The sequence below is a fragment of the Diadema antillarum genome, unplaced genomic scaffold, assembly GCF_040938485.1.
Source record: "Diadema antillarum isolate AM-2024a unplaced genomic scaffold, OU_Dant_1.0 scf00000142, whole genome shotgun sequence".
Lineage (NCBI taxonomy): Eukaryota > Metazoa > Echinodermata > Echinoidea > Diadematoida > Diadematidae > Diadema > Diadema antillarum.
Window position 1 is genome coordinate 525,022 of NW_027271031.1, and position 13,703 is coordinate 538,724.

General features: G+C 40.4%; 1 protein-coding gene across 1 annotated transcript in view; it reads left to right on the forward strand.

Moving 5' to 3' along the window:
• Positions 1 to 13,703, forward strand: part of LOC139721374 (von Willebrand factor D and EGF domain-containing protein-like) — a 140,239-nt gene that overhangs the window by 69,113 nt on the left and 57,423 nt on the right. Inside the window, exons 5-10 of the mRNA XM_071632688.1 lie at positions 1,109 to 1,245; positions 7,892 to 7,990; positions 9,857 to 9,946; positions 11,942 to 12,077; positions 12,447 to 12,647; positions 13,545 to 13,564. Coding sequence (XP_071488789.1) covers positions 1,109 to 1,245; positions 7,892 to 7,990; positions 9,857 to 9,946; positions 11,942 to 12,077; positions 12,447 to 12,647; positions 13,545 to 13,564 — 683 coding nt within the window. The remainder of the gene's footprint in view (positions 1 to 1,108; positions 1,246 to 7,891; positions 7,991 to 9,856; positions 9,947 to 11,941; positions 12,078 to 12,446; positions 12,648 to 13,544; positions 13,565 to 13,703) is intronic.

Sequence of the window (13,703 nt, forward strand, 5' to 3'; positions counted from 1 at the left end):
TCTTGGGGAATTGACGCGCGCACACATTCACGCACGCATTCGCATACGGACGCACTTCCATAAAATTATTCGCCCATTACTGGGAAACACATTCGTTGATATGCATCATTACACACAAAAGCGAGATGGACAAAGGTGGGAAACAAAGGTGGGAAAGGACAAGATATGAAAAAAGGAATCGTTTGACCATAGACCTAAGTCATGTATACTAAGTAGGTCTATGGTTTGGCAGTGCATGATGGTAGATGGTTAACAATGATTTTCGATTTGTTAACGTACACATTGTGTGTGGGTGGTTTAGATTATCTGGTAGCATATGCAACATGATTTTTTTTTTTTTAATCCGACCGATATTTCGCCAAGTCGGTCAAATGGGAACAATGGAGTCACTTTTTTTCGAGTATCGTTTCTAGCTTGAATAGTTTCAATATAACGATATCAAAATACAAACAGCTAATCTTATGAATGTCATTATTCAAATCATCAGAACCATGTTCATATATTTAATCACAGTTGTAAGTATTGAGATTATAAATTGTATCTAAAGTGAACACGACAATGAAAATAGTGAGAAAGAACGGAGTGCATAGGGTTTTGACTTGTCAGTGTTTGAGTGATATTTTTATTGCGGTGAGAGGGAGAGTATGTATGGTACGAGTAAGTGCAGGGTCGTGATAGTGGGTGCTGTTCGTTATGCCAAAGGTTCGTTATTCCGAAGGTTCGTAATTCCGAAGGTTCGTTAATCCGAAACACACAAATTCTTTACCTAGAGGTTCGTTAATCCGAAAATGAAAAAGGGTCCGTTAATCCTAACATTTGTGGCGTTATTCCTAAGGTTCGTTATTCCGAAGATTTGTTAATCCGAAAATGAAATCCGGAATAACGAACCTTCGGAATAACGAATCTTCGGACTGAAGAGCCTGCGGAATAACGAACCTTCGGAATAACGAATCTTCGGACTGAAGAGCCTTCGGAATAACGAACCTTCGGAATAACAAGCTGTAACCGTGATAGCAGTACTCAGTGCAGGTAACTGAATCTTCAGAAAGTTGTGAATGTCATTCATCTATCATGATCCTTCTCTTTTCCTTTTTTTTCCCCATCTCAGAAAGTTTCCCGGCAATTCTAGGTCTTCCCCAAATCACTCCAACTCATTTCGGACGCACGGTGGAACTGCGATGCTCGTTCAGGGGCCTCGAGTCACGTGAGCACTCGACCAAGGGATACACCGTCACGTGGTTCAAGGTTTGACAGTTCACTACATCCTGCTTAACTCTTACCTGTAATGTCTGATTTGACCTTTGACCTCGCAATCTCATTTATCCTCATATGAGATTGCAACCTGCAAGCATTAGTTAAGATTTTATTCAGTTAGTGACAGAGATGGTATTTGATACAGGTTACTTTCATGCAAGACCTTGGAGCTTAAAGGAGACCTCCGGATGATTTTCAGATTTTTACATTTTGAACAACTATAAGTTAGTTATACTGAGGAAAGAGTTTCAGAATTTGTGATAATTGGGATGAAGAATAAGAATATTTTCAAAATTTAGAACAAATTGCAATGAACAAGGATGATGACATGGCAGAGTCACCATGAGAATGCATGTCAGAGTTGGGGCTCAAGGTAAGCAGAACAAAAGAAGAACGCATGCATAGATTATTCACAGGTGAACTCGCAAGCAAGCGGTATTGTAATGGAATTACACTGCTACATTTCTGAAATATGTGAACCTCCTATGTCATCATCCTTGTTCAGTGTAATTTGTTTAAGGTTTTTCAAAGTATTGTTTCTCTGCTCAAGAACCACAATAAATTCCACAAATCTATATTTTATGCAGTTGTCGATTTATGTACTACATTATGTTAAATTATGAAAATCGTCTAGAATGTCACTTTAAAGCGCATAACAACAGTTGTAAAAAAAAGATTCATAACAAGATAAGAATTATAAAATTGAAATTAACTAGCACAGTCAATTTCAATTCAATTCAATTCAATTCACATTTATTTCGGATATAAAACAAGGTAAATATTACAGGGATTCATTTGGGTGACACCTATAAGAAGCAAACGCTTGTCGGGTAAGGTGCACCCTATTGCAACTGTATAATAAACATAAATAATGATATAATATACAACATAAAAGCGACTAAAAATAAAAAAGATACATGCGTACATACATACAAAATACATTCACAATACAATTTTGTAACGGAAGACGCAGCTGGAATACTTCGAAACGAAAAGATCAAAGATTGTTAGATTGTTGGTCTTTTTTGTCAGTCCATCAATGTGTGGTTCCTTTCGAAGTTGTACGCATGTCAGAAATAGTCACGAATACAGGGAGAGAGGCTGAAATAGTGAATTGGTTTATCATTGCTGCTGTAAATCCATATCCACTGGTATCGCTAGATGCATGTACAGTAATAAAATCAATTCGGCATAAACAACTCTTACCATCATCATTGTCTTTAATCGCATGATTATGGCGAATGGTGGACATTGATTTGGGATTTGAATTTTTTCGTGTGTGTTGGGAGGAAATGGTGTGCGAAACACTGATTACACTTTCCTAATGTTTGCAGACATTTTGTAATAAATGCCTTTCCGCACGGGATTAACCGTCTGCTAGTGCTGCTCGTCTCTTCTTTAGGACAAAAGCCTGTCGGACCGTTCAGAGAGGATCACATTTATTCGTCGTCAACCGTAAAAAAAAGAGCTTAAATCCTTTCTGACCTTTGACAACAAACCGTCCTCTCCCTCTGTCTCTTCCTACCAGATTTCTTTTCATGGAAAATTGTTCTTTTGTTGCCCCCTACTCTTTCTGATAATTTCATTATGATTACCAGTTTGGAGATTGTAAGGTAAGGCGCAGTCGGGCCCAGACCTGCTTAACCCTACCTAGTTCCCCTTAACTTACTACATGAGTGGGAGAGGGGTTACAGCTGTATTTCAGAACTGTAAATCTGAATTAAGTTACTTACGCTGGAGAAATGCGTAATTGTAGTTGTCTTTTTTTTTCTCACCATGTATATCTTTCCTTTCTTTTTTTTTTATTGTAGCAAGGAAAAAGGCAACGTTTGCTTGTTTTGCACCAAGAAAATCTCAGAGGAAAAGCGTATTTGTCAGAAATCAAATTAGAAAAAAAAGCAAGGTGGCACCTGTGATATTTTGATTTGTTTGTTTATTTCATTAGAGCCCCGACTTTTCTTGTTTCTTGATTAAAAGGGTATAGGCCTGTAGGGGCAACTCATCCCGTCGAAAGAAAAAAAAAAGTAAAGCGTGACTGTCGATTCCGTGAAGCGGGACTGTCGATTCACTTGTATACCTTTTACCCTCAATAACCAAACCAGTGCCTGGCACAAATTGAAACGCTAACCAGCCAAGTAGGCCCTACTTCTACAGTTGGTTGATAACTCAAGAGGTATAATGATTGCTTGCGTCATGGAGGTGTTCGTACTGTCCCAGATTATTTTGTTTACGATTTCTTTTTAATCATGTGCTCATTTGCAAAATAATCATTACATGGTTTGCGTGGTAAATACCAAACAAATCCATTTGAAAATATGGACACCTTGGCACTGATGATATTGATGAGAACTTGTTCATCTTCGTTTGGTCAAACCAAAGCTATTTTCCAAGCAGACACAGTAGGCTTATAATATAAGTTTTTGTAGCGGCATTTAAAAAAAGTTTCTGCAAGTTGTCCTTGCTGAAAGTTTCTCGTTCAGTTTATCGTAAAGGAATTCGCTCTTCTCCTGGACTTTTAAGACTTGCTAATTAACTTACCAATAACTACGGAACTCCTGCAACTAACACCGTTAATCGCCTCAGAAACTAAGCTTATTAAATCAGTGCAATTCCAAACTTTGTTCAAATTGGCCTTAATTTGGGTGTGTGATGAACTGACTGGCTGAGATTTTATCACAATCGGACTCTTTGTATTTCACGAATTAATGGGATGAATCGCACGCACATAATCGTACTCTATTAGCAGAGGTGATTAGGCCTATGTCATCAACTCAGAAACCCCATTAAAGTGTAGGCCTACTCAAATCTAAACTATCCCTTTTTTAACATAAAATGAGTAAGATGTATTCTTGACTTGATCATGCTTTTGAATAGGCCTACTTACTGCTGGAAGAGTTGTGAAATGATGGCATTATTGCCTCTCGTAAAGTGCGTGTGCCATTGCCACTAACTGACTGTGATACCTCCTTAATATTAGCGAGTTTTCAGATCTGCGACTCTTGTGCTTATGACGCGCCTCCTCCCCGGTTGGAGGATGGAAACACCTACCATGGACTACGCATGTGCAGAATAACATTTGTATTTTTTTTTCCTCACAGCCAGCCGCATCTTCATTAGCATGTGTTTCAAACATCTTAACCAAGGCTGCACACTAACCCATTTTTCCCCTACTTATCAGACCTTTCTGTCGGATCAGTTGGTACCCAGTTTTTTTCATTTTTTTTTTTGCTGGTCCATTAATGAAAAAAGTTACTGGTCCGAAAACGATTTTACTGGTCAGGAACTGTCCGACCAGTACCAATAAGACAACACAACTACTAGCCATTTTGTCTTAGTTGGAACGTGATAACGAATGCCAGTGATGTTTCCTTTTCTGCTGACGTTTGTGTACATTCCCAATATCCCTTATGAGCTCGTTAAAATCCTTTATGAGAGAGAGAGAGAGAGATTCAGTGGGTGGATTTTGTGCATAATACGACAATCATTTGGCACCGTGATGATGGATTAACAGAAGCCGCCGGTTGATATTAGTGACGCTTTTAAACTTCTTATCACCAGAAATTGCTCAATTTTTAATAGAAACTACCCTCCCCCGCTCCTCATCTATTTCCTTTACTCTCTTGATGTCCACATCACATTTCCTGCGCAGTCCTGATGATATAGATGTGATTTACGTTGGGGTGCGATTTCCTAGTACTTTGGCGAGTGACAACTTAAACCTGCGCCTTGGAAAATTGGGACATGCTGTCTCTCTTGGGAACATTTTTATGCTTTCTTTGCTCCCTGAGTTGATTTACTTACAGATGATGTAGAATGTGTCACGCGATAAATTGTTATCATAAATTCACTCCCTTGTCCCCCGAAACAGAAGCAATTAGTGTTGAAGAAATTATCATTCAAATTCATTCAATAATGACTAAATATTAGTAACTCGTATTTTTCTTAAAGGGACGAAAACCTGTCATCAGGGAAATGAATGTCATCTGGTATATAGATCGGGAAATTGCATGTTGGTATGTTGGCATCGAAGCTGGTAACCGTAAATCTCCTGCTCCATATAAGCTTTACTGGTTGGATCCAAAAAAATGTCAAAACGGACCTCGGAGTTAAAGGGTCGGCCTAAAGAAGCCCGGTTTCATTTGATTTGTTGTGGGGGCTTTCCAATCGAACCTCGTTTTTGTTTTTCAACCTGAAATTGCTTGTCCCATATTTCATGCCATCGTCATCTATTTCAGCGAGCTTACTCTTGCGTATAATTTATTGAAATAAAAAGAGAAAGAAATGAAATGAAATGAAATGAAATGAAATGAAAGAAATGAAATGAAATGAAAGAAATGAAATGAAATGAAATGAAATGAAATGAGATGAGATGGAATGAAATGAAATGAAATGAAATGAAATGAAATGAAATGAAATGAAATGAAATGGACTGAACTGAACTGAACTGAACTGAAATGAAAGGAAAGGAAAGGAAAGGAACTGAACCGAACTGAACTGAACTGAACGGAAGTGAACTGAACTGAACTGAACTGAAATGAAATGAAATGAAATGAAATGATAACACTGTTTAAACGCATTAGTCGTAATGATACTGCTCCTGCTAAAAATCATCGTCATTATACTCATGATTACAGTTACAAAAATGTATGCAATGTATGTAATGATGAAAATCGTGCAGTCTAAGGATTGATTAAACGGGCAGGACTCGAATGATCCAGGAGCACTACCCACGTCGCTTACCCATCAGAGAGTTTCCGGAAGCGAGGGGTGAAAGTTCAGGGAGATAATGTATTACTCAGAATGTCACGATACTGCCATGAATAGAAAACATGCTGGGGGCGGTGGCACTCTTTTTTAGACTTCTCTTCAATAGATTACCGTAATGAGCACTCCCCAAGGTCTTAGTAATCACAAGATACCAGGGGGATATTACATCATTTCCCATTTACCGGCCCTCTCCCGCCGTCATATGTTAAAGGGGGTATGTCACGCCATGTTCATTCTCCTTGAATGGACAGCGAATAATCAGACATTTATATTTTTGAAAGTCCTTGGAATACGGAAGTTTCTGGGGTTTACCCAAGGCGGTACTACTAGTACCTCCTTGGCTTAACGAAGCTGTGATGGTACTCACAGTATTATTGGTTAACGCCCCATTGTGACGAATGCTTACTTGCCCAGTTATTTCTGTTTATTTGTTTGTTTATTTGTTTGTTTGTTTGTTTGTCGTTTAGGGGTGGGTAGTTTTTTGTTTTGTCTCATTGACCTGTGTTTGAAACTTCACAGATCTCATGTGTGATTTTTCCTGTATTGGTTATAGAGTCGACCTGAACTTCAGTTTTATATAGCAAGTTTGTAGGTTTTCGTACTAAACAGGTGTTAAATCTACGAAGACGTTGCTCCGTGACGATTGTCGCTTTTATTCCTTTTGCTCTTGATGTCTAGTTGTTCTGGCTGTTCGATAGCATCACCTGATAGATTTGTGTGATCATCACCTGTTGTCTAGACGGCCACCTGTTTCTCGTTCCTGGTCTCGTATAGTTCTGACTCTCACCTTTTTCCCCTGTTGTCCTCAGGCTGGGTTCGTCCCCTCGTGTGTCTTTCCCCGACAAAATAAAAACAAAACAAAAGTGCTTCGTCGATTACAATTTGATTTTGGATTGTTGACAACACGTTTGAAAACCAAATAAGAATCAAATCCCCAGGTGGTTTACGGGGAACCGAGGTGACAACTGCAATTACAGAGTCATATGCTTCAGTCAAGCACGGCCGGGTAACAAAGCCCTTTCAGTAACTCATGCATTTTTGGCCAGCTCCTGGCCCGAGCTAATTTGGCCCGTGCCAAGCAGTAAAAATTGCGTTCAGTAACTACAGCAGAGCCGCGCTTTTACAATGACCCATTCACGAACTTGGCCACGTAAGGGATAACTACCAAGGCAACTGAACGCGCGCTCCGGCGGAGGGCATGGCCAGGTAATTGTGACCTTTGACCGTGCAAGAAATTTGGTCCGAGCCTGGTACTGCTACAGTTATCATTCATAAACTCTTCGATTGGCACCAGGGCCGAGCCTGGCCCGTGCCTGGTGCTAGCTTCAGCTGCGCCAAAATTGTCCGCTCCTTGCACGGGCCACTTTGGCCCGACCCATTCATAAACTCAAAATTTTACGACTTAGCTCGGGCCTGGCGCTAGCCAGGGGAGTTTAGGGGTATTAACTAAAATACGTACTTTTGATACAGGGCGTTGATATGGTTGTTGTGTAAAATCAGTGTATGACAACGTACTTCAACTATACACCAGCCATACGCATACTCAAATCTGTCCGTTTCTTTATTCCAATGTTGAAACTGTTACGAATGGATAACTAATGAATAAGTAAACCATTATGTCACAGACTGAACTATTACTTAACTCATTAAGGCGAAGAATCAATAATAACAATGAAAGATTGAATGGGTATGTCACTGCATGGGTCAGTGAAAGACCTGGTATATGTTTCATCATATAAACTTTAATTCTTTGGTATTTGCTACATGAGTTATTTATAGCAATTACGTCATATTATCTCTTCACCCTGTCGCCTTCCGCCTGTTTCCATGACGATATTTTTGTTTTTGTTTTTTCTTTTTCTTTTGTCAGGCAGGACCAGATGAAATGTACCAAGAACTGACGTCGAACGACACCTATGATAACTTCGCCTCGCTGGACCTCAGATCTCATTTCTCTCTTGGGGACAAGGTAAGAATCATGGGGGCAGATATAATAATGACCCTTCTCCCCCCCACCTCGCTTTCTTTTTCTCCTCTTTCTCCACCCCCCCCCCCCCCTCCCAGCTATTTCAGGGGATCACACAAGTACATTCCCATGCTCTAACACGCACACACACATGAAACTATGGCACTGAAAAATACGTAAATGAAAACTGACAGAGCAAGAAGGTGACACAGGATATTGTGCTGACATCTGCGACAGATTTTATAAGCAACATGTCATTGATATTTCCCTATTTATGTGTGCTTAATGCGTTAATGAACTTCTTGTGCCGTCTACACGAAAGTAGTCATGAGATGTATCTGTCACTATTATGATCATGCGTGCAATGATGCTCGGACCTTCTCGTGGCTAGTGTATAGTGATACAAACCATTTTCATGTTGCTTGTCACGCGTGCTAGTCTTTCCAACTCGCCTTCTTTATTTCATTTTTTACTTTTTGGGGGGAGGGGGGGGGGGCATTGCAAGTTTAAGACAATGCAAATTATATTGTCTAAGACTCTAGGGAAGAATTCCTTACGGGAAGAATTGTAGCACTTTGTCACCACGTCCTCCAAAGACGTCTATAGTTTTTTCTTTTCGCAGCAAAACCGCATACATCACACTTTTGAGAGAATGATGACTTTTGTCTATGATTGTTGTTTGAGTGGCCCCCACCCCTCTTGAGACTACACGTGTTGTCTTGTCTTCCTAATCACATTTAGACACGGTTTCGCATTTGCTTCTCATTTCGCACTTGTCATCTTCGTTTACTCATGCGCACATCCTATTCTTCCATCATCCCCACCACTTGCTCTCGAGCACACTCTCCTCTGATTTCAAACCTTGGGCTCCATTTTAGAGTTTTGCTTATAATCACACTACCTGTATTCCTTTACTTGTTTCTGTTGGTTTTTTTCTGGGTGGATGAAAACACATACGTACCTCTTTTGTCTGTCTGTATGAACGTTTCATTCTGCCATGAGGAGGAAGTGAGAGGGTAAGAGGTTTTCTTTATTAGGTGAAAATAAAAAATATCATTAACTTTATATTGAGAGTATAGTACATTTTTCCTCTTATCCCGTACCAGAATGCTGTAATGAAGCTTAAGGTGCAATAGTCGACATCGTTGGGACTAACCAAATTCCAAGTATGGAAAATTCATATCGCATTGTTTCAAACTCTTTCTGCGTTGGGTGTTGAAACACGTTCCGGAGCTTGTTGTTGTTATTTTCGTTTTTAATACACGAACACGGTCCTTATCCCCTTCCCAGTATCCTTGGACCCATTTCACTGCATCATACTCACCTGGCAGTGTGTAACGCTGCTACTTCTTACCCCTCATCTCCAAGGACCTATGGTTAGGGTCACGGTTGTGATAGGGTTTTAGGTTTAATATCATGGGAGGATTAGGATTAGGGTTAGGATTATGTTTGTGAGGAATAACTTATGTTTGGCTGAGCGTGCAGATATTTCATTGGAACAATTGTCACAGAAGCAAATGTCATGGAACCATCTCTCCCTACACATTTCAAAACGTGTACCTCTCTGTTCTATTCAATTCTCACACTCTTGTGTTCATTATGCCTTAATCAGAATTATAATCGGGTTTTTCACCCCGACCTTCATCGTCGCTATCGATGTTGTTCTTGTCATCGTCATCATTCATCACTATTATTGATCACCTCAATCATCACTGATATCATCATCGTCGTCGTCATCAATAACATCCACAACTGCTACGGCTAACGTAGCAAAGGCATTCGTCCAACTGTCCTGTTTTAGCTCTCGGCCATTCGTCATCCAGGTTACCATGGTAACGAATAAATCTCACTCTCTCCGTTTCCTCCCAGGTGATCTGCACGGTCCAGGCGTTCTTCAACGAAACGCGGCAGCTGAAAAGCCCCCCGATCGAGAGCGATCCGTTCCACATCACGATCACGGTAAGAACACTTTTCCCTCCCAAGGGAGAGTTTAGCGTTTCATTGATACCTCGTCACACCGAAGGTCACGTCAGTTGCATCATTAGATGAGTGAGCTATCCGAGATACCTTCCACTTGACCTAAAAAAAAAAGAAAGATCGCCAAAGGAGCCGTAAGGACTCATTTTCTCTCCAAACGAACTAAATAAGGTAATGACGGGATTGGAATATTCATGATGACATGAGTGTGATGACTTCTTCATAGTCAATGGTAGTTCAGATGATGTGTTGCGCATTACCCCAACAGTAGATTGTAATTACAATGTATGACTTGTATTGCGACATACTGTTCGGTATTCTACCATTTTTTTTAGGCGAAAGTCTCTTTTTCAGATCTTGTTGAGATCGAAAAGCCTGATGTGAGTTCACATTTCTCTGAAATTTAACTTAACGTCGTTTGTGTGTTTGTGTGTGTGTGTGTGTGTGTGTGTGTGTGTGTGTGTTTCCGAGACAAAATGAGACTGTGTCCTTATAGTGTCATTGATAATAAGCGGCGCCTTCTTTCAAAAAAACAACAACGACAACAGTCAGTCTCGTGTCACACAAACGGTTTTTCAGTGAGAGTTGAAGAGCTTCAAGAAAACACCTCGTTGTTTTACTTGTTATTGAGTATATCTGTAACTGTAACCATTTGGTAACTGTCATTATTTGTAGTTTTGGACGACGGCCCCATTCAATACAGTAACACATTGTATAAATCCCTGTGTGTTTCTTGAGCGAGAGTTGCATTGACTGCTTTCTGCACTCTAAATTTGCTTCTAACTTTGTTCAATACCAGCCAACAAACAACAAACAAATTACAAAGCAACAAAAGCTATGCAGCACACCCATGTGCACGTGTGTTCCAACAAGGGGGTCAAAAATCCAAAATCCCATTCCTCCACCACCACTGTCACCACCTTACCCTCCCATTCGGATTGTGTGTGCGTGTGCGTGTGTGTGTGTGTGTGTGTGTGTGTGTGTGTGTGTGTGTGTGTGTGTGTGTGTGTGTGTGTGTGTGTGTGTATGTGTGCGTGTGTGTGTGTGTGTGTGTGTGTGTGAGCCTGTGCAGTCGTGAAGGTTTCCTTGAGGTTAATTAACTCGTCATGACGAAATATTCAGGCTCTAATGGGTTGCTGGTCCTGAGTTAATCAGGGTATTAATGAGTCGATTTCAAAATGAGAATTTTCGACTGGAAATCCGTCGTGGTCTGGTATGTGCAGCTTTGCCACGAGACAACCTTGGTGAGATTACATCATGACTGTTTCTCAGATGTCCTGGTATTTATTAACAGTGGTCAACATGGCATATTACATTAAAAATATCATGCAGTATTTCCTATGACATACTGTGCTGCCAGCTAGTCACCGTAGGTTCAGATATTTATATAGCCATAAGAGTGGAGACTGGAGAAGACATGCATTGTGCGTGCGTTGTTATGATTATACCAAACGTATTCGGAAGTACAGAACACGTAGAAGCAGCTACCACCTGTCAACAATAGCACATACAGCCTTGGCTTCTGCGAGGCCACAAATTACCATGCATTATGAAGATATTTCCTAGACAGAAAGCAGTACATTCCGAGAATATATACCAAGGATATTAATAGTCCTTCGTTTTCCCTCTCTGTCTCTCTTTCCCTTCCTCTTCTTCTTTCTTTCTGTCTGGACTATCCGTGTATGAACCTTAACAGTTTACCCTCCCCTCGTCCTCCATTCTGTGTATCCATCTCTCTATAATATCTATATGTCTGTCTGTCTATATTCTCTGTTTCCCTGCCTTCGGCCTTGGCGATAGCGTTAGTTTTTACAATGGTAGTCCCATCAAGTTTCGTCTTCCTTGTGTCTTTCGAGGGACTGTCAACTTCACTATAATGTGTCTTCTCACCTACATTTATAGCACAGTTAGCCTTCCATCGCCACACTGGTCAATTCATTGTACTTCCACCACCTTGCAATGTGTCTCTCTGTACAGGTGTCCCCCGGGACGCTGGAAATTGCAGAGGATGGACAGCGCCATCTAGTGGCGTTCGAGAGCACAGTACCCATCCACTGCGAGGACGCCAGTCGTTCGTGTTCGGTGCTCATTCCGCTTTCGACTATTAGTAATGGTAACAGAAAATAAAATCCATACAAATCACTCCCTTACGACATCAATAGATCCCCATATATTGCTTTTTGTTTTATTATTTTTTTTACAGGACTCTCAAAGCCATGCTAAGAACTACGACATAAAAACTGAGTTGTAATATCTGCAATTCGACGGGATGTGTTAAACATCTTCCAGATATGGCATTCCCAAGTGTTGTTAGTCACGTGTCAATAACGTAAATCAGGGAAGTGATGAGTGATTCGAATCCACAAATGATGCTAACAACGGTAGAACTGACTTCAAGTTCTTTAAAGTGGCCTGGTTTGCATTGAATGATAAAAACTAATGATAACAGTCATTTCCTTCTAATTTCTCACCCCCGACGAAGACGCCCAGGGTGGATACGATATTGCGCTGTCGGAATGTTTCGTCGAGTTTCGGCCCCGATCGTGCGGCTCTTCGGACGCCAGATGCAGGCAGGCCTTCATGTTCGTCACGGCCGTGACAGATTTCCAGCACGACGGAAGAACTCAGAACGAGATCGTGACCGGCCCCGTGATTAGTTCGGATCCCTTCTGGAGTGGCTTTTGTTGTTGTTGTTGTTGTTGTTGTTGTTGTTGTTGTTGTTGTTCCTGCTGCTGCTGCTGTTGTTGCTGCTGCTGTTGCTGCTGGAATCTGCTGTTGTGTCGATGACGTGCATGATATTTTGAAAATGGATTGAGGTCACACACATAAAGGAGAATGCAATTTACTGAGAAAAAAAAATGAGACGCGGTCTTTTCCTTTGAAAATCTAGTAAACAAAGCTAAACATCAGAGCAATAAGAGTAAAATGAACAACAAATAAAAAATAATAATTTTGAGCGTCAGTGTCTTTTTTTTATCTGTGTTAGTTCAGCTAGAGAAAAAGAAAAAGAATCAGGGTTGGAAAAGAAAGAATCAAGGTTTGATAAAAGAAAACAAACCCGAAAATATGCTTCCAAAAAGAGTGATAATTTTCAAGTTACTCAATTTCCCGTAGTCAACATGGTCAATATATATTCCAAAGACAATCGAGAGCATTACAGAATGAATCAATCAGTATTCACCGTTCAATAACATGTTGGCATCTATTCATAAAGCTCTTTGGAGGGACAATACCATCATCAAAAACTGGTAGATTCTAAAGTGATTTCTAATTATATGCATTCGAACATCATTTCGCTGCTTGCGTTCTCGAAAATGGCCACTGCACTTTTAAACTGGGTGTTTATATCTTGAGTTGCATACTTTCAGATTGCAAATTTTCTGTTCTTTTTATGTCTTCAGTGTTGTTATGTGTTTGCTGGAGGGGAAAATGCGGAAAGTCGAGAGTTTTCGCGGTAGTATTCTGAACATACGTCAATCAATTCATGCATTGAAATCAAGGGCATCGTTAAACATACAAAACACAACAACGAACGTGTTCGTGTCAAACTGCTCATGTCTGTCTGACCTTAAGGGATGAGGTCATACAAATGATTTGTGTGTTGATGATATTCAGCTCTATTCTTCAAGTTTTATGCATGGTTTTGCTCTAGTTCATTAGGTTTTATTTTCTACTGCGGGGGTTGGAAAAGTTTGATAACAATTTAATTGGCCATATTCGCAGGCCCTGAAAGACCGCC